Here is a 20,914-nt window from a genome sequence, read left to right on the forward strand (position 1 = left end):
TCATTTGGTGATATTTATTGTAGTGATTATTAGTAATGATTTCAAAGTTTTATTATAATTATTAATAGGCAAAGTTTGAATCATTAGGAATTAGATAAATTAATTTTACTTTTAGTTACTTGTCATTGAGTTTACACACTGCATTGATGTATTAATGATTCTGTAAAGAGTGCTGGATGTTTTTTTCTGTAACGTTATAAATGTTGACAGCAGATTTAACATCAACTCAAACACTGAAACTGCAAACTAACACACATTTACTCTAGATTATAAACTGGTTTACTGGTTGTAAGGGTTTAAAACATTTAATGATGTTTTATGATTCTCTTCTCTTTGATGTCTTTTTGTTATGATGGGATTTTCAAGAAAAGTGTTTCAACAATTTATTATTTAAAAATCATTAAAAAAAAAAATACTTACCCATGGCTATGTATGTTAGACTTTATGAGACTATTTCCAGTGCATTTATGTATTGCTGTTCTTGTGTTGCTATAATTGCTTACCTCATTTGTAAGTCGCTTTGGACAAAAGGGTCTGCTAAATGACTAAGGGGCGGTTTCCCGGACAGGGATTAGACTAGTCCTAGACTTAAACACTTTTAAGAGCTCTCCAAACTGAAAATATCTTGCACTGACATATCTTAAAATACATCAGTGCCCTTTGTTTTACCTCAAAATGCACACAGGTAATGTTTTTAGTAAGGCATGTTTGTTAAAACTAGTTATATTTCCTAATTAAACCAAGGCCTAGTCCTGGATTAACCTAATCCTGGTCCGGGAAACCGCCCCTAAATGTAAATGTAAAAAAAATCACACACTGATTATATCTCTGTTTGTGTATTTGTTAAAATGGTGACTGTTGCTATACTAAAATATTTCCTCATGTCACTAAATGAAGGTGTGTCTGTGCCTTTGTGTATGTCTGCTTGTGTGTTCTCTGTATGTGTGTGTGTGCGTGTGTCTGTCTCTGTGTGTATTGTGAGGTGATAGTCAGACGGTCTCGCGCCGCTCATTGGCAGAGAATCTCACGCGCACAGTTTAGTGGAGCGCGCGTCGGTGCTGGTGTGCGCGCGCGGGTTCGGTGCGGATGGACGCGGCGGTGCTGATGCCGGACGTGCGCGCGGAGCTGGAGGTCCAGAAGCTGCAGGAGCTCGTGCGAAAACTCGAACGGCAAAACGAGCAGCTTCGCAGCCGCGCGAATATCGCGCCGCCCGCGAGCTCCTGCTGCGTCCCGAGTCCGGCATCGAACCTCGCATATCACTATTTCCCTCCGGATGATCCGTTTTCGTATTTCCAGCCGCATTCCGCCGCGGAGGAGGATGACGAGCCCCGCGCGCTTCTGGACCAATTGGAGATTCTGGACCTGGATATCATCTTCCCGAGCTATGAGGAGTCTGAGGAGACCTGGTGAGGATCCATGAATGTCAACCTGTCAATCATGTTCCTCTATCATCATCATCATCATCATCATGTTGAGCATCATTAACATGAATGATTTCTGACCTGATCCTTAAAGATTACGAGTGTAACAGTTGTCAGCGCACACACATAGTGCTCTATTTTCTCAACAGAATGAATCTTAACCAGGTTGATTTAACCCATGCGCATTCACTACTTCACCTGTCATGTGATCTGTGTATGAGTTGGTTTATAGTAGCCCAAATATCGTCTGTTGATCAGAATGAAAGATGGAGTGAAATGAGTGTAACTGACAGATATGCAAGATGATCTCCATTAATAAAACATCTCATGTATGATTTGTGATCTGGTTTAACCAGTAGTAGTTAATGGTTAAGGTTGGTAGTGTGTGATTTATTTACTGTGGTCTTTCTGTAGTAACATTTTAATATTTAGTAGGTTGTTAACACTGGCAAGTTTGTGTTGTGGCAGAAATAAGAGGTGGAGGAGTTAAACATGGATATTTGTGTAATAGTGAAGACTAGTAGTCGTCTGTGTTGTTTACAGGAAATCATGACATGAAAAGCAAATCGTCCGATTAAAGATTAGTGACTCGAAAATAATCTGAAAAGAGTTGAAATCTCTGGTTTGTGTGAGTCTCACTCTCTCTCTTTCCAGGCTCTATGTGTCCCCGAGGTCTCTGTGGTCCGGTGAAGTTTCGAGCGCTCTGGATTGGTGTCGACGGGTTCTCGATCAGCAGCGGTCAGATGTGAATACCAGGAAACAAACACTGCAGTCCGGTGAGCTGAGATTAAAATCTATGAACTGTTCTGCTCTTATGATTCAGAAGAGTTTCAATTCGTCAGCAGCTCTTCAAAGAGCTCAGTGTCACCTGTCAATCATCAGTGTTTGAGGGGAGGAGCATCACATGAATATGTAAATGTTAGCAGGTGTGCCAGACATTTCTCAGTCTGGGACGGTTGTAATGTAATAATAAAGATTTACCCATAAGATTGTTATTCCACTTTCACAAAGACAAGTAGGGTTATCAAGCCATAACAAGAGACCTATTCATCTGATTTTGGGTCGTCTGTTTGCTCCTGTCTCATACTTGCTGCTGCTATATTCAGCCTGTAGACCAGCGGTAGCGGTAACCATAGAAACTGTGCTGAGCTCTTCATGCTAAATCCCTTGTATAGCATTATCATTGATGTGGAGGAAAAGATACAGCATTGAGCAAAAACCTTTCTTAGGACATTAGATGCTTTCCTAAAACAACAAGAAAAGATTTTCCATCATGAAGACACAACACTTGTGTGATGATGCTGAGATCAGATCTCTCTCTCTCTTTTCTTTATACAAACATCTCACTTCTTTGTAACAGGACGGTTAGAAATCTACATTCATGTTTCCTACAGACACTAAAATCTCCTCAGTACTTTAAAGGTCACGTTCTTCCTGATCCCGTTTGTCAAACTTTAGTAAGTGTGTAATGTTGCTATAACACCATAAATAATACCTGTAAAATGATAAAGGTCAAAGTTCACTGCCAGGCGATTCATTTACAGAATAGAGTGTATTCTTTTAAATTGCATATTAAAATGTATGTAATACCTAATTACATTAAAATTGAGTACTTTTACTTGAGTGTCTTTTGCCACTCAGTGGGCGTAACCGCAGTCACGTTCGCCGAATGTGACATCACATGCATACCCTCTATTCCCCTTTTAAAGCCTACAGGGAAGGGCCGGTTTGGACTACAGCCCTCTATTTCCTGCTTTAATGACGTCAATAAAACAGTTTTTGACTAAACTCGGCCCACATGAATACATCAGTCGCCAGCTTTCGCTCAAACGGCTCCGCTAAGCTAAGCTGCTGTCCAATCACAACACACAACTCATTATGTATTTCTGAAGGAGGGACTTCTTAAAACAATGAAGACATCAGACCGTTTTTAGGACAGTGAAAACGGCGCTATACAGATAAGTAAAATGTGTGAAAAATACCGTGTTTTTTTACATGTGAAACATGAACACATGTTATATTGCGCCCTGTAAACACAATCAAAGCTTCAAGAACACAGACAGAACGGGAGCTTTAAGTTGAAGTATAATCATCACTGGATTCTGTAATAGATTTACTTTTATTTCTCAATGAATATATTTGAGACTCCAGTCCACACAGATGATGTTTGCTCTGTGTGTTTGTGAATCAAAACTCTGCTGGACCTTTAGTAACACAACTGATCATCTCTAATGTAGGTTTGCTAGATTTCAGTCCTGTTAAACTAACTTGTAAACATCTACTGATGGTCCAAATAAACTAGTAGTGATGAACATGATGTTAAACTCTGTCTCTCTTCTTCAGTGAACAGATGGAGGTCAGGTTTGTCCCCTGCTTATCCTCGTGCTCGTGTAGTTGGAGTTTCTCCTCTCTGCACCTCCTCTAAACCCTCCACACCTGACTCCTGTACAGCAGGTAACCTTTAATAAAACATCCTAACATTCAGACTGGAGACACTGATTTATGGTGTGATGATTGTGTTTGTTTGTGATGGTCACAGGTGGTGTTAGACGCGCTCCTCTCAGTCAGGTGTCTCCAGATGTCAGCGTGATGTCTGATGATGATTCTCTTAGTTTGAGTTATAAACTGCAGGATCTCACTGATGTTCAGGTGATGGCTCGACTGCAGGAAGAGAGTAAGTCAAGTAAACTACAGGGTCTTTTATTATGTTTGTGTGTCAGTACTGACAAAGACCGGTCAGAGAAATCTAAAGATTAAAGAAATGACATTTGTTATTACGGGTGTCCAGATGGAAAGAGTTTCAAGAATGATGAGATTATTTGACATTACAGCAGGAGAATCTTCTTGATTCTCATATAATGAATGATAAGAAAGTAGACACCACTAAAGGTTTTCTGTCAAGCGTGCGGTGCTGTAATGTCACTCGCCCATCAACGGTCGTTCCTCTCAGGTCTGCGTCAAGATTTCACCACCACCACCTCATCCTCGTCTTCTCACAATCGTCGCAGTGCCAGCTTTTCCTTCCAGTTTGTCCAGCGAGCCGAGTCACACGAGGAAGAAGAGGATGATGATGAAGATTACGATCAGTTGCCCCCTCCACAGCCGCGTCTGAGTCGGGCCGGATCTCTTCGGCACTCGCACACCTTCAGCGGCGTCAGGGACTGGAGGGGACCGCAGTACACCGCCATCTCACCTTACCAACCTCAATCTGCCTCAAACACGAGCGCCACATCCTCCAGCGAGCAGACGGACCTCAGGATCTCCTCAGGTGAGTCCAGATACTGCTGGTGCTTTCTCTCAAGTTTAAAGCAGTTGATCAAATCTTTTTAGTTGAAGTCTTTGATTCTGTTGAAATTAATTGCTGCAGGTGACATCATATAAAAACACCAATCACAAGTCAGTTCTTGAAATGTTTTAATGAACTCATCATTGCTTTAAATTTGAAAGCTCCTGTAACACAGCTGTGTCTGCTCATCTCATCACGAGTACCTATAGAGTAATATTACATCCTTCATATCTCTGAAGAGTCTTTAGTTTGATCAAATATATAAAAGACAGATCAGCTTTAGTCATTGTTTCCAGAAAAACACGAGGTGTCCAGTGGGAGGAGCGAGTCACAAGCAAGCAACGCAAACAAAACTAGTGTTCTCACGGTACCAAAACTTCAGTAGTGGGTACAGATACCAGTAAAATTTTTAAATCTGGAGTATTTCTGTCTGCAAGTAACGCTTTTGTTGCTTCTATGAAAAGTTTACGACTGACAACCTGTCTAATGCCGCATTAGTAACCGGTGGACCCGGTTCCACACTGGTACCGATGACCTTTTATTTTTTAGTACTGGCTTGGTAACAAAGACCTGATACTTTTGACAACCCTAGATCCCACTATATCTGGATTATAATTCACTACATGTTGTTTACATTATATGCACTTACGCGCTGATTTCCATTAAAATAAGCATTTGATGCAGTTTTACCTCCCGCCTGTGACTAATGACCTGGTTGGGACCGCCTCATTTCAACTAAATCCAACATTAAACAAACACACACACAAAACTTCACTGCTACCCCGAATAAACAAACTATATACATTGCGCAACGTCTTTAAATGATGTTTATAAAGGATTTAATTTTCGAAGCCAAACGCTGTAAGAGCTGAATAAAGACAAACAAACAGACAATAATTACACATTTGCCTGCAATTGAACATAAATGTCCGTTACAAACACATAGGCTTATGAATACATGTGTAAAATCTAAATGGTTTAGACCATAGATAATGTGACAAAATAAATCACATTTAACACTGCTTTACTGTACTGTAATCCTTAATAATATGAATTATTTCAACACTGACAGTAACAATTTTTAGTGCTTATAAAGACTTCTAAAAGGTTTTAGACAAGTGACAACCTATTTTTAAAGTGCTACCTGAAAGATCTATATGATATCTATATGAAGATCTACATAAATCTCATTTTAAAGTGCAATGTGAGCTAAATTAAAGACTGGAGTTAACAATGAATTAGCTTTGGTACAATTTAAAGAAAAACATAAAATGACCTAAAAAAAATCTAGGATGCAATCAACAGAAACGAGACAATAAAACTTTGTGTTCTGCTTACGGTAGCAACATTAGCAAATATATGCAAACGACCCGCTAAACATTAGCTAACAGCTTCAGATGAGATTAATTAAGAGATGAACAAGGAGTTAAATAAACACACGAGTCTCTTGACCAAACATTATAAAAATTAAAACAATACCTTGTGTCCTTTGTCAGCCAGGAGCTAAGAGGTGGAGATAAACCTTTTACACAGCACGTACACAAGGGTTCACTTTTCATCTTTTGTAGCCTTAATCAGAATGAGGCCTTACTCAGAAAGTGTGCCAAGATACACAAACAGCACCTCCATACCTCCTAAGATTTCAAAATAAAAGTATGTCACATATTTTCACCATTTTATGTGCCCATGCCACGCATTTCTTTTCCGTGTTTGACATTATTGAGGATGTTTTAGAGATGTATTGATGTAGTGCCTGACCATAAACAAGACAGATTGAGCTCAGTGTTGTTCTGAATACAGTGATTTATTTTTTTTCTCTGGTGGGTTTTCTGAATATGAAATGAGTTGAATATGAGGAAACATTTTGTTGTTATAGAGTTGAGCTTGTTCATGAATTGATCATGTGATCATCAGCTGATGTGTAGCTGTATAGAAACTAAACTAATCTGCTGTTCTCTGGTGAAAATCAAATCTTGAATCTGTTTTAATATAAGAAGTTACCCAAGCTTCTGCTGCCGTCAGTAATCAGATTTCAATCCTTATAAATCATTTGAGCTCTAATCTGATGTCAGGGATATTTGATGGAGCATTTCTGTCTCTGTGATTGGCCGAACTAACAGGAAGTGTTGTTTTCTCAGATAAGCTGAGGAGGAGTTTGCCAAATCTCCTGAGATCTCCGAGCGTCTCCAGCATCTCAATCCCTGTCAGTCAAATATCTTCATCCATCAGGAACAGTCAGAGCTTTGATTCATCTGTTGCACTGGGACGACTTCAGACCGCCAGTATGTCTTTAAATACTCTACTGTTAGGTTTAATTTAACATCTATGACACAGATATTACTGATAGATTTAACTTTTGTGTTTTATGAATGAATGAAAGTGGTCTGAAACGACACAATAGTATCTCATTGATGTCATTAAAAGTGTTTTATTGTTGTCTCGTGTGAAGTGTCGTCTCCCGGGCAGCTGCGGCATCGCGTTCAAAGCGTTGGAAACTTCTCATCTCGTCCATCTCTGAAGGCCACAGCTTACGTCAGCCCAACGGTAAAGGGTTCTTCATCCATGACATCATCACTCAGTTTACAATCTCTCTCCACCGCTGGGAGTCCACAGCCCAGTAAAGCGGGCGGCTCTCAGATCCCAGCACGCAGTGCTCTGCCGCGGCCGGCGTCTTTCGTATCGACCGCCTCGACCCCTCGCAGCAAACTCGCTACACCCGTACGCAGGTCAGAATCAATCTCCTCACGGTTTCATTCATTAAGAGATTGTTGACCAGATTAAAAGTATGTTAATCTGTTCAGATGAGGCAGATTATATCTGATATACAGCTAGTGAACTGTATGACGCTGCATGTGATATTTCTTCTGAATCATGATTATTTATGATATCTTTTGTCTCTCGTCGTCTCTCTGTCTGTAGTTTGCTGACACCACCAAAGAGTCTGATGACGCTGAGCGCTCTGCGTGATGGGAGCTGGCGTGATGGATGTTACTAACCGGTCTGAGAGAGATGTAGGTCAGGGTTTAACTACTGAAGCAATGAAGCGACGTGTAAACGGGACGTGTTAAGAATTGCCCTGCTGGTTAGGGCGTCTCTCTTTCTCACTCACCAAGTGTTCTTGAGATCAGAGTTAAATAACCAGGAGTGACGTCCATTCAGTTATTTACCAGAGCTTCCTCTTAATGTGAACAATGAGTGTGAATGAAGATCTGTCAGAAAACCTTTGAGTGATTTGGGCATAAAAACGCTTTCATGCTGCTGAAATAAAACAACTTGAAATGTTATTTAAATACAGTTTTTGTCATTCAAAAGGTTTTAACCAAATTTCATCAGGTTTTTAACTCTTTACAGGTAAATAACTCTTTAGATGTGGATGTGTTTATACCTTTAATTTAATAATAATAATAATAACAACCCTTTTTATAGACATACACTTAACATTTACTCTTGTGTATATGGACCAAGTATTGTGTTTTTATTCCGCTGAACTTTAGATTGTTGTATTTATTTAATGTCTTGTATGTTTTCTTTCTTGAATAATGGCCACAGATGTAGCAGATTACTTTAAGTTATGTTTGTTATTTTGTTTCTGGGTTTATTTCCATATGTTATAAATGTGTACACGACAGGTTATTTCTGTAAGTAAGAATTTTCTTTCTCTTTGATATTTGAATGAGTGTGTCAGTATTTACAGTCATAATAATGTTTTATTTGTATTGACAGTCTGTGTGTTTAAACACTTCAATACTTTCTCAATCTACTGGACTCTACTAGTGTCAACTACTAACCAATACTAATTAATCCATTAATCTGCTGCTGGTTGACTTCTGTACTGTATGTATGACATATTTTTATTGATACACGGTGATATAAAGGAAAAGCTCCAGTGAATCCCACACATATGATGAAATGTACATTGCACTGTAAGTCACTTTAGACGAAATCTTCTGCGAAATGTAAAAATGACTTTCTGTATTTTATAGTTTCTTAACATTATTCAAACCTTGTCTAGTTGGATGATCAAGACTGAATTGTTTGAATGCATTTTTTTGCTGTTGTTTTGTTTAATTATTTATTGTGATGTAATTTATGAATGTTTAGTGACGTTTAATTAAAAGGTTTTCCTCTGGGAATTAATAAAGCCTCTCACCTCACAACCTTTCTTTATTTTCTTCCAATTTGGGTTGACTTTAAAAACTAAAAAGGAAATTTCGTCAGCACTTAGTCACAATCACACGCAAACTCTGAATACATGAAAGATAATCGCATAAATACATGAAAAAAAATTTACTTCCCATACCGGGAGTCGAACCCGGGCCGCCTGGGTGAAAACCAGGAATCCTAACCGCTAGACCATATGGGAGGTGTCGAGTGCCATTACAGCTGCTCGGTAATTATTAATGACACCATCAAGTACGATCATTCTGTATATTCACGAACGGATTTATTTTAACGTTTAGTATTGTTTATGATCATAAAATTATATTACGAATATAGTGTATATTTTTTATCCTACAATTTAAAACGAGGATGTGTGATGATCCGTCGCAAATTTGTCGCGCTGTTCGTGACGTCATATCGAGGTGACATTAGCGATGTAGGGAGCGATCACATTTAAGTGCAGGAGACTGAAGTTTTTATTCATTATAATTATTAAACATGTAAGTAACGATGTACTTGTGACTGATAACATTGTTAATAAAACAAGCACGCATATCTTAAGCTTTCAGTGTTATTGCACACACAAGTGTGTTTTTGTTTATATACGTGTTGTGTTTGTGTGTACGTTCATAATAGGGCTGATTATTGGAAATCACAACCGAAGAAGTTTTGTCAGTACTGTAAGTGTTGGATCGCAGATAACAAACCCGTAAGTTATTATTACAGCTCAGGTTTTTATTTATAAACACGAGTGATGTTTGTGTTCTCATTCTGAGTCTTTTTCACGCAGTGCATCGAGTTTCACGAGCGAGGGAAGAATCACAAGGAAAATGTCGCGGCCAAAATCGAGGAGGTAACGTAAAACAGATTAAATCTAAATCCTGGGTTATGAATTTAACAGTAGGAGTTTGGGGTTAGGGTTAATGATAGATGTTTTTGCTGCAGTACATTCACTGCACGTGCCCATTGCTTAACATGACAGAATGAGTTTTATTTTGGGTTATTCTGCCAAGAGTTCAAACAGTCTGTTCTGGTATTTTATCTTCTCTCTTAAAGAGCAGTAGTATATACACAAGCGTAAATAGTTATTGCCCAGATCCTGACCTCATGTTCACTAAGTGCATTGTGGGATGTTTATCTCTGCTCCGTCATATACTGCACACTTCAGGCCTGACGTGTACATGTGCTTAGTGTGCATACTATATGATCCTAGTATGTGTAGTATAACACGTGCTGGTGTTCAGTGCTGTTAGTAGTAAACAGAAAGTTGGCTGCTGTCTTCAGATCAGCATGTGTACGATGATAAGAGCGTGGGCGTGTCTGTAGAGACGCTCTCCTATTGGACAGCAATGTTTGTGTCACACTTCTGTGTCTTCTTGTCAATGTTGAACGACAGATTAAGAAAAAGAGCGTCGCTAAAGCCAAACAGGAGAAGAAGATGTCGAAGGAGTTTGCGGCGATGGAAGAAGCTGCACAGAAAGCTTATGAAGAAGATCTGAAGAGACTCACAGGAACAGGTACTTAAGATTTAGATGATGTTAAGTCTCCGTATTTAACACTCGCATCATGAGTCGACTGCATATAAATGTTTCTCATTCAGTTAAGGGTTTTTTAATGTTTCAGATTAAGACATTTCTGATAAAAACCTCATTGTTTGCTTGTGTACAGGTGAAAGTTTGTCTCCAGCTCCAGCTCCTGCTCCAGCTCGACCACAGACAAAATCCAAAAAATTTGAAGTTAAAGGTAAAATGAAAGTGAAAGAGAGCAGAAAGATTCAAACGGGAAGCATCTGGGTGGAAGGAAGAACAGATGATGGACAAATATATTATTACAACACCATCACAGGAGGTACCACATCACACCTTAATACTCAAAAATGGCCGGTTTACTAGACAGGGATTAGACTAGTCCTTCAATAAAACATTTTTAAGAGCTGTCCAAACTGAAAACAACTTGCACTGACATATCTTAAAATACATCAGTGCCCTTTGTTTTGCCTCAAAATACACACAAGTAATGTTTTAGTAAGGCATGTGTGTTCAAACTAGTTATATTTCATAATTAAACTAAGGCCTAGTCCTTGCTTAAGATAATAAGGTTTAGATTATTCCAGGACTAGGCCTTAGTAATATTAGGACATTAAAATAGTTTTACAAACATACCTTACAAAATAAAAATTCTGGTGTGCATCTTGAGTCAAAAAATGAACACTGATATATGTTAGAAAGTGTCAGTGCAAGGTCTTTTTTTTAATGAAGGCCGCTCAAACGTGTGTTTTAGTCTGGGACTAAGATAAACTCTGTCCAGGAAACTTTTTTCGAGATGAAACTTTACTGATGTGATTGTGTGTCATTGATCTTAGAGTCTCAGTGGGAGAACCCAGACGTGTTTCAGGGTGGAAGCACATCATCCTCATCTTCATCACCGTCATCATCATTATTACTACCACCGGGCACAGGCGAGATGCAGGTACACAGATTTACTCTTCAGCTCTTAATCTGTGTGTTTGGAGCCGAGCACATGAACGATGTCTTTCACAGGTTATCTCGGGCGGTGGATGGATGGAAGCTGTGAGCCCTGACGGGTACACGTACTACTACAACACACAGACGGGCGGTGAGCAAACAAACACGCTGATGTTTCAGGTCACACGCAGAACTCGATCAATGACACATTTTGTGATCTTCTGAGCAGAATCCAGCTGGGATAAACCTCATGACCTCAACACACAGGACAGATCTTCTCATGAGGAGACGCAGGAAGAAGCTCCTCCTCCTCAGCCCGAGTCTCCCTCTGAAAGTGATGCTGCTCCTCCTCAGCCCGACTCTCTCTGTGGAGGAGAAGAGACCTCTGAATCTCCTAAAGAAACAAAAGAAGAACCAGCGGACGCAAAACAAACCAAAGTCCCAAAGATCAGCTTCAGGGTGAGACAGAAGCTACATTTACATGCAAAGAAATAATCTGTTGGTAATCGTATTCAAAATCCTTCATGTAAACACTTTAACTCTTTCCCCGCCATTGACGAGATATCTCGTCAATTAAGAGAAAACGCTTCCCCGCCAATGACGAGATTTTCCGTCTTTCCGCAATACCGCTATTATCCACCAGGTGGCGCCCTTCCGCAACTTTTTAAAACCGGAAGTATTGCCCTATGGCAAGCTGCTGCATGTCCGTGTCTGTTTTAAAGATCGCTCTGAATGGGATCTCTATGAAAAGTCCGTCATAAAAATGGAATTATCTCTGCTTTTCGCTCAAAATATGGTGTTTTTGCAAAAACCTACCCATATTCAAAAGCTGATTGCAAAAGAACCACTGAAGGTAGGATGAAACGTTTTTTTTTGTTTGAAAGCAGAGGGTCTGTTCTTTCATTTGGTATATTGTATGTTTATTTATTTAAAGAAGAACATTTTCTGGAAGGCATTAAACTTTGGTGAAAATCATGAAAAACGCTGGCGCTGGCTGGCAACTTTTTTTAAAAATGCTGGCGGTGAAAGAGTTAATCAATACCCTTAGGTTTAATCAGATGCAAATGTCGATTGTATTTAAAGGGGTGGTGTAGTCCCATCTGTGATCCGATCATCAAGAGAAAAGTATATGCATGTAAACGTGTGAATCGTAATATAGCATCAGATGCAAGAATACCCTCGGGCACATGCGCAGAAGAATTGTGCTTAAGTTCAAAATTGTGCATGTAAACATGGCACAAACACACTCCAGGAAATAAACACGTTTGTTTTTGACAGAAACGAAAGGAAGAGCCGGACCAAACATCAGGGGATGACGGAGGACAGAAAGTGAGTGATGAAGAAAAACCCCAGGAGAAGAAAGAGGAGGTGACGTCCGCTCCTGCTGCAGTCGAAGTCAAAGTGACTCCAGCAAAGAAACCCAGAAAGATAAATCCATATGGAGCCTGGGAACAAATCCAGCCTGAGGATGATCCCTAGTAAGAACCTCACAACATATCACTGCTTTGAACACAGCATCATTGTTTATATATTCAGTCAATAGTTATAGTGATGATGTCCTTTTCTACTCATCTGCAGTGAGAAAGTGGATTTGCAGCTGCCGCACACGGCGACCGCAGTCACTGCGCCGGCCGCACCGGACCTCGCACCTGAGCCACGGCCTAAATTTAAGGAGCGCACCATCACTTCACTGGGTCAGGGTGAGGAAGGCAACGCTGGAGGAGAGACGTTCAAGAAGAGAAAGACTGAGAATGGAAAATCAAGGAGTCTTCGACAGAGAGATGATGACGACTAGAGTTTAATACAGCAGTGTTTGTCTCTCAAAACATTTATTCACATCATCTTTACGATCACTGGGCAGCAGATTTCTTTATGTGTGATGTTTGTTTTATAAATTGTTGTTAGGTCACCATCAAAATGATTTTTTTTACAGAAGTCAGATTTGGATACGATCATAAATGTTTGAAAATCTTTGTGAAGGTGTTTTAGAGTATTTTTTTATTGTTGGCATAATGAATTAAAGCCATAGGTAGATTAAATATTTCTCTACCTGTTTTAGGAGTTTTAGTGTGAACCTCAATTAAGTAAATATCATGTAATGTTTGTAAATGATGGGTAAACTCAACAGGGACAAATCGTTTCTTAATTCTTTCTAACGGAGCGGTTAGAAAGTACTTCAGGTGCCAAATGAACATATGGTACAGATATTAACATAAATAACCGGTGCCAGAAATGATCTTTTCTAGAATGTTTGTGTCTGATAGGAAAATGTGTGTTTGTGCTGAAGTTGATATTCGCTTTCGCTCTCCACGCCCAACAACAACAATCAAGAGCTGCTCGTTTGATCATCAGAAAATCACCTGGACTGAGCACAGTGTTGGGTGGAACTAGTTACCAAGTAATTGAATTACCCTTTAACTCTTCATTTTCCAGTAAGTTAATGACAGTAACTTCAGATGTAATTGAAGTAAATCCTGTGTATGGACTGTAGATCAATGATATATAACACAACATATAGGGGTGGCTTCCCAGACAGGGATTAGACTAGTCCTAGACTTAATATAAGAGCGGTCCAAACTGACAACAACTTGCACTGACATATCTGTGTGCTTTGTTTTGCCTCAAAATAGTAAGGCATGTTTGTTAAAACTAGTTATATTTCCTAATTAAACTAAGGTCTAGTCCTGTTTTAAGATAATCCCTGTCTGGGAAACCACCCCTTAAAGTCTAAGGTTAAATGCATGTTTTTTATGTATCCTTTTCACTTTAAATACGTTTGCGAGTTAATAATGATAACACTCTAGTGTAGTTTCTCACTATTAACTAGTTGGTTTTTAGCATTAATATTGTCTGTTTATTAGTACTTAATAATGATAAGGATTCTGCAAAACCTTATTCTACATCCTTAATCCTACACAATTCCTACCAATACTTAAACCTAACAGCTACTTGACTAAGTAAGTATTAATAAGCAGTTATTAGGACTGTATTGAGGCAAAAGGAGTTAAGAGTTCGTTTGTGTTAAAGTGTGACCAGAATGTACTTGATGTACAAACAAACAAATAATACAGAAGACTTTAAACATGAGAGACTGAGTTATCTTTAACCCTTCTGCTGTTATATCAGAGCGCTCTTTTATCACAAACTCACAGTCGTTTCAGTGAGGAGCCTCTGCAGCTTCATTCATTATGACGTCTGGAAGAAGTTCTGATCCAAAATCATCCCATCACAAGACTTCCACATTCACACTATGTTTTAATCTCTGACTCTGGATCAGTGTTAATGCTGTCCTTCTCCAGCAGTTTAAATAAAGCTTCTCTGTCTTTGTGCTCCTGGAGGAGTCTGATCACCTCCTCCAGACATTCACCTCCTCTCATGAACTCCTGAATATAACACACAGACACACAGTATTAAATCCTCCACAGGTTCACAATTACATCAACATTTACACCGTGTGTCAGATTCATAGGTTTACCTTGATGTCACGTGTCACATAGCCAATCCTGTGATCCGTCACGCGGTCCTGACTGAAGTTATACGTGCGGATTCTCTCTGACTGTGATCGAGAGCCCACCTGTCACATGAACACATGAGTTTATTCAGATTTCATCTATATCCCTGATCTTCATCACATGTCACTGCTAATGCAGTTATCAAACACATATACAACTTAACTAGCTGTGTAATTTGTTGACTGTCAGCGACAGACCTGCTGTTTTCGTGAAGCGTGTGTCTGTTCTCTCTGCTGTCCCACGCAGTTCTGGTACAGACGCGCTCGAAGGACACGCATGGCCGTGTCACGGTTCTGTAACTGCGAGCGATACTGCTGACATTCTGCTACAGTCCCTGAAACAAATCAATCCCATGTACATTAAAACACTCCAGCAGCATCAATGACAATAAAATAATCCTCGAATGCTGTTTGTACCTGTGGGCAGGTGAACGATTCTCACTGCGCTGTCAGTGGTGTTGACACTCTGACCTCCTGCTCCTCTGGATTTAAACGTGTCTATTCGCAGGTCTTTTGGCTCTATGTGAACGTCAACCTGTGTACACGGTTATTAAAGATGATCATTTGTTGTTGTCTTTTATTGTGTTGATCTCTTACTCAAATACAACGAAGATATAAAATGTGCAACACATTTCAGAATAAAAAAAAAGTTTGTGAAGTTGGCTCACATCATCCGGCTGCTGCAGGACTATAACGGTCACAGTTCCCGTGTGAATGCGCTGCATGCGAGAAGAAAGACCGATTTCGGGAATCCTCTGAACTCTGTGTGTGCCGCCCTCAAACTTCAACCTGCGATACACACTGTCCCCCGAGAGCCTGACAGCTGCGTGATGAAGACCGCCTACAAATCACATCACTCACAGCTCAGGTGTGACATCATCAATCACATCACTCACAGCTCAGTTGTGACATCATCAATCACTCACAGCTCAGGTGTGACATCATCACCACATCACTCACAGCTCAGTTGTGACATCATCACCACATCACTCACAGCTCAGGTGTGACATCATCACCACATCACTCACAGCTCAGGTGTGACGTCATCAATCACATCACTCACAGCTCGGGTGTGACATCATCACCACATCACTCACAGCTCAGGTGTGACGTCATCAATCACATCACTCACAGCTCAGGTGTGACATCATCACCACATCACTCACAGCTCAGGTGTGACGTCATCAATCACATCACTCACAGCTCAGGTGTGTCATCATCACCACATCACTCACAGCTCAGGTGTGACATCATCACCACATCACGCACAGCTCAGGTGTGACATCATCACCACATCACGCACAGCTCAGGTGTGACATCATCACCACATCACTCACAGCTCAGGTGTGACATCATCACCACATCACTCACAGCTCAGTTGTGACATCATCACCACATCACTCACAGCTCAGGTGTGACATCATCACCACATCACTCACAGCTCAGGTGTGACATCATCAATCACATCACTCACAGCTCAGGTGTGACATCATCACCACATCACTCACAGCTCAGGTGTGACATCATCACCACATCACTCACAGCTCAGGTGTGACATCATCACCACATCACTCACAGCTCAGTTGTGACATCATCACCACATCACTCACAGCTCAGGTGTGACATCATCACCACATCACTCACAGCTCAGGTGTGACATCATCAATCACATCACTCACAGCTCAGGTGTGACATCATCACCACATCACTCACAGCTCAAAAGATGATGATGATGACAAACTAGTACCATAATCTGCTGCAGTATAATTTAAAATCTCAAAGTCCCAGTTTTTGTAGCTGGCAAAGCCCTGGTACATATCAAACATCTCTCTGGTAAACTGCTGACAGATGTCTCCTGCAGCAAAACAGACACAAGTATTCATCAACTACTTACAGAAATAAACACTTTCAATTCTCAAAGTATGTCTGAAAACTTGACAAACCTCCAGTGGTTCTTCCTGCTGCCACCTCCAGAATGACGTTTCTACTGTCGTGCTCATCAGCGTGAATAAGAGTCTGAATCAGCTGAAAGCATTGATTGACATCAACACTGGGACCTTATTTCATCATCAACACGGTTTTTTCTTTATGAGTTGTTTTCCAAACCTCTTTCTTCAGCTCATCTAATCTTCTGCTGATGTCTTCATGTTCCTCGTGCAGCAGTGAAAGCATCTCATGATCTTCTGCTCTCGTGTCTGGAGCACAAAAACAATAACAAACGATCATTCATCCGAGTCATTCTATGAAACGGGTGCCATTTGGGTCCGCAACATTTGATGAGATGCATAAGGCACAAAAATGTCCCAAAATGTTCTTACAAAGCTTAAAGTTATTCATTCAAGGGTTCTTGTTAATATGATATATGATAAAAACACTATTCTTAAAGAATAACATACTATTTTTTATAATTTTACATTAGTACATAGCCATTTTCACATGTCCGTGTTGACCAACATGACATTTGCATCCAAAATATCACCAAATAAGTTATGTATTTTTAAAAAATATATATTGTTTTCATGATTATATTTGTGTCCCTTTTCACATAAGATACATTTTATTCAAAATAAACCTTATTTTTTTGTAAATATTTGATGATTTGTGTGCGTCCCTCAATTTGACTTACCACCCCGTCACACTAACTTTTTTTATCTATAAATAATGTACTGTTGCTTTAAATGACATCACAAAGCAGAAGTGACATCATTGGAGCCTTGTTGCCACCAAGAACAAAAACAGGCAAGTACTGACATTCCTCTACATTCTTTATTTGTTGATTTTTTGTGTTAGACAGGCTCCGTCAAGCTTAAAGCAACCACCCCGTCACGCAAGATAGAGAGGGAAAACAAATTTCGATATATTTTTTTACATTATTAATGCAAATAAAATTATATTTCAGATAGAATGCATGTATGCTAGGTGAGGAACTTGACCACATGGGAGATCTGCGGCCATTTTGGGATGATATTTACCATCCCGTCACATACCACCCCGTCACAAGTTTTATTGTGACGTGGTGGTAAGGGATGTGACGGGGTGGTTCTGATATAGACTAATAAATTGTTTCTGTTAACTTAACATGGTTTGTTTATTCATTCACTCACTATGTCACTCAATCACTATGTCACTCAATCACTATGTCACTCACTCACTATGTCACTCACTCACTCACTCACTATGTCACTCACTCATTCACTCACTCACTCACTCACTGTGCCACTCACTCACTCACTCACTGTGTCACTCACTCACTAACTCACTCACTTACTCACTCACTCACTCACTCACTGTGTCACTCACTCACTGTGTCACTCACTCACTATGTCACTCACTCACTGTGTCACTCACTCATTCACTTACTCATTCACTCACTGTGTCACTCACTCACTCACTCACTCACTCACTCACTCACTAACTCACTGTGTCACTCACTCACTCACCCACTCAGTCACTCACTCACTGTGTCACTCACTCACTCACTCACTCACTCACTCACTCACTCACTCACTGTGCCACTCACTCACTCACTGTGCCACTCACTCACTCACTCACTCACTCACTGTGCCACTCACTCACTGTGTCACTCACTCACTGTGTCACTCACTCACTCACTCATTCACTGTGTCACTCACTCACTCACTCACTCACTCACTGTGTCACTCACTCACTATGTCACTCACTCACTGTGTCACTCACTCATTCACTTACTCATTCACTCACTGTGTCACTCACTCACTCACTCACTCACTCACTCACTCACTCACTGTGCCACTCACTCACTCACTCACTCACTGTGCCACTCACTCACTCACTCACTCACTCACTGTGCCACTCACTCACTGTGTCACTCACTCACTCACTCACTCACTCACTCACTCACTCACTCACTCATTCACTGTGTCACTCACTCACTCACTCACTGTGTCACTCACTCACTCACTCACTCACTCACTCACTGTAATGATGCTCTTATTTTAGTTTTTCACAGCATGACCAAAGTTTCCAATGTTAATGTTTCCCCTCCCCCAGTTTTATAAAGATTAAAACAAGCATACCATATATAGATACACACTTTGTCCATACCACCTTGTCACAGTGAACCTATCTGTGACATCAGTTACCACCCCGTCACGGGGTCATTTTGTTAAAAACTTATGTAATAGAAAATACATTTTAAATAAATTAATGTTGAATGATGTTCTTGTTGTGTGGACTAATCAAATAAATGTAAGTTTATTTGTATTTTTTAAGTGTATTCGTATGTTTTTGTACAAACAATGAGGCCATTGAAATGTCGAATTCATATTTCAAGATTAAAAAACGAATAATAATTATTTAAATTAAATTATAGACTTCATATTGATGGTTTCCAAGAAAGGGACATTTTACTATTAGGAAAACATTAGATTTTATAAATATATTTCTTGTTTTACTACACAGATGGCATACATATTGTCCGTGACGGGGTGGTAAAAGAAAGACTTCTGTGCCAGAATAAAACTGATAATATTATTAACAATTTTGTACCTGAGCTGGGAAAATATGTTTTTTGGGAGGATTAACAATATATTTAAAGTTGTAAGTAAAAAAAATAAAGTTTGTTCTTAATGAAAATTTGGAAAATTGCAAAGTGGAAATGGCACCCGTTTCGTAGAATGACTCATCCGTCATTAAAACCTCTCATCATGTTGCTCAATCTAAATCCAGAAGGCCAGAGTACGAGTTCAGGGCTGGGTTAGTTAATACTGGGGTGGTTAAGAAACATGTGTTACTAACTCAGCAGGTCAAAGTCTTTGTGAATGAATGTAAAACTTTTATGTGGGACTTACTGTGAATGAGAGCTCGTAGGTCAGTCTCCTCACTCATAGCTAGTTCAGTTCTCTCAAACGCGTTAACTACCTGCGACACTTCAACCAGTTTATGATTTAAAAGTCTCCGCTCAGACTCACTCACCTGTTCGCGATCTAAACGAGTTAAAATACATTTATATTCATCTAACACGCGTTTAATGTGCTGTTGGACCGCGCGGTGTTTTAGGACATCGTCAGATTTGATAAACTTCCATCTGCAGTTCTTTACCAGAGTCTGAAGCGGCACGAGCCTGCGCAGAAGAGACGCCATCGACCATCAGTAGCCCGTCCGTGTTATTAAACTGTCAGCTCAGACTACATCACCTTTTATTTATAAGATTGACAATAATGTCGATGAAAATATATTCATTGAGATTATATCTGACAAACTATTGTTAGTAATCAATGTTAAACTAAGCAGCAATACATAACCCACACGTTTACATTCACATAGCTGCGTGCTGGAAAGGGCGGGCCTTGTGTTGCCGGAGATCCTATCTGATTGGTCAGTTACTATTTGTCTTAATTTCTTCAGATTATTTCAATTATTTGTTAAAGTAGATAGTTGTGTATGATCTGTGGAGTGTGCTGCCTCCTGATATCGGTTAATTTTCTCAGCGCTGTTCACAATGAACTTACCACAGTCGTCACTAAAAACTATATTTTTTTCCATTTAATATATATATATATATATTATTTTAAATATAATTTATAGCATTCCTTTTATTTTTAATTAATGCTCATTTCAAACTACAATATATCACTGTCAAATACCATAGTCAAATACTGACATTTGAACGAGAAAAAAATATTAATGCGTAGCTGCAGTTTGTCACCCTCACCGGAAATGTTCCAGAGGCGCGGTGATTTCTGGGATGTGTAGTTTATGCAAACCATCTGTACACTAAGCATCATTCTTTACTGTAGATAGCAGTTTCTCACTGAACCACACTGCTTTTTCTCAGGGGATCTTGACACTACTTTCTTACCCACTGAAAAATGGTTGACTAAAAGCCAACAATACATAAATAACAGGAGAGGCAAAGTTTTTTTAAATAGACTGATCTTATCACGCAACACTGTGAAAGGGGAATTTGACAAAATCCAACTGTGCATTAGTTCAACTATTGAACACATACAAGAAAAAACATCACTCCTCAAAGACATTAATGGCACTGAAATCGCCATCCAAAGCCTGGCCTCCTTCAAAACACATGAAC

General features: G+C 39.7%; 3 protein-coding genes and 1 non-coding gene across 5 annotated transcripts; 2 read left to right on the forward strand and 2 right to left on the reverse strand.

Moving 5' to 3' along the window:
* Positions 1-119: 119 nt before the first annotated feature.
* slain1b (SLAIN motif family, member 1b) lies at positions 120-9,114 on the forward strand. Its single transcript, XM_065274826.2, has 8 exons — positions 120-1,406; positions 2,076-2,197; positions 3,765-3,875; positions 3,961-4,095; positions 4,372-4,689; positions 6,846-6,989; positions 7,157-7,433; positions 7,627-9,114. Exons 1-8 carry the CDS (start codon positions 1,087-1,089, stop codon positions 7,700-7,702), a joined length of 1,503 nt encoding a protein of 500 aa, XP_065130898.1. The 5' UTR covers positions 120-1,086; the 3' UTR covers positions 7,703-9,114.
* trnae-uuc (transfer RNA glutamic acid (anticodon UUC)) lies at positions 8,999-9,070 on the reverse strand. The gene has a single exon. It is a non-coding gene; the product is annotated as a tRNA-Glu (tRNA).
* A 151-nt stretch (positions 9,115-9,265) lies between the features above and the next one.
* Positions 9,266-13,306, forward strand: wbp4 (WW domain binding protein 4). The gene is made up of 10 exons (XM_065274827.2): positions 9,266-9,368; positions 9,505-9,577; positions 9,659-9,721; positions 10,265-10,385; positions 10,537-10,716; positions 11,231-11,337; positions 11,409-11,484; positions 11,563-11,792; positions 12,612-12,811; positions 12,912-13,306. Coding segments are annotated over exons 1-10 (1,269 nt in total). The 5' UTR covers positions 9,266-9,366; the 3' UTR covers positions 13,129-13,306.
* A 155-nt stretch (positions 13,307-13,461) lies between these two features.
* Positions 13,462-20,174, reverse strand: mtrf1 (mitochondrial translational release factor 1). Of its 2 annotated transcripts, none has more exons than XM_065274829.2 (9): positions 19,924-20,174; positions 16,951-17,039; positions 16,788-16,869; positions 16,592-16,699; positions 15,513-15,685; positions 15,262-15,379; positions 15,043-15,179; positions 14,809-14,907; positions 13,462-14,716 (listed from the first exon to the last, which is right to left on the reverse strand). In XM_065274829.2, exons 1-9 carry the CDS (start codon positions 19,970-19,972, stop codon positions 14,582-14,584), a joined length of 990 nt encoding a protein of 329 aa, XP_065130901.1. In that variant the 5' UTR covers positions 19,973-20,174; the 3' UTR covers positions 13,462-14,581. The 2 variants fall into 2 exon arrangements, with proteins under 2 accessions (XP_065130901.1, XP_065130900.1); XM_065274828.2 differs by having other exon boundaries at positions 19,674-20,174.
* Between the last annotated feature and the right edge of the window lie 740 nt (positions 20,175-20,914).

This window comes from Paramisgurnus dabryanus, chromosome 7 (assembly GCF_030506205.2).
Source record: "Paramisgurnus dabryanus chromosome 7, PD_genome_1.1, whole genome shotgun sequence".
Lineage (NCBI taxonomy): Eukaryota > Metazoa > Chordata > Actinopteri > Cypriniformes > Cobitidae > Paramisgurnus > Paramisgurnus dabryanus.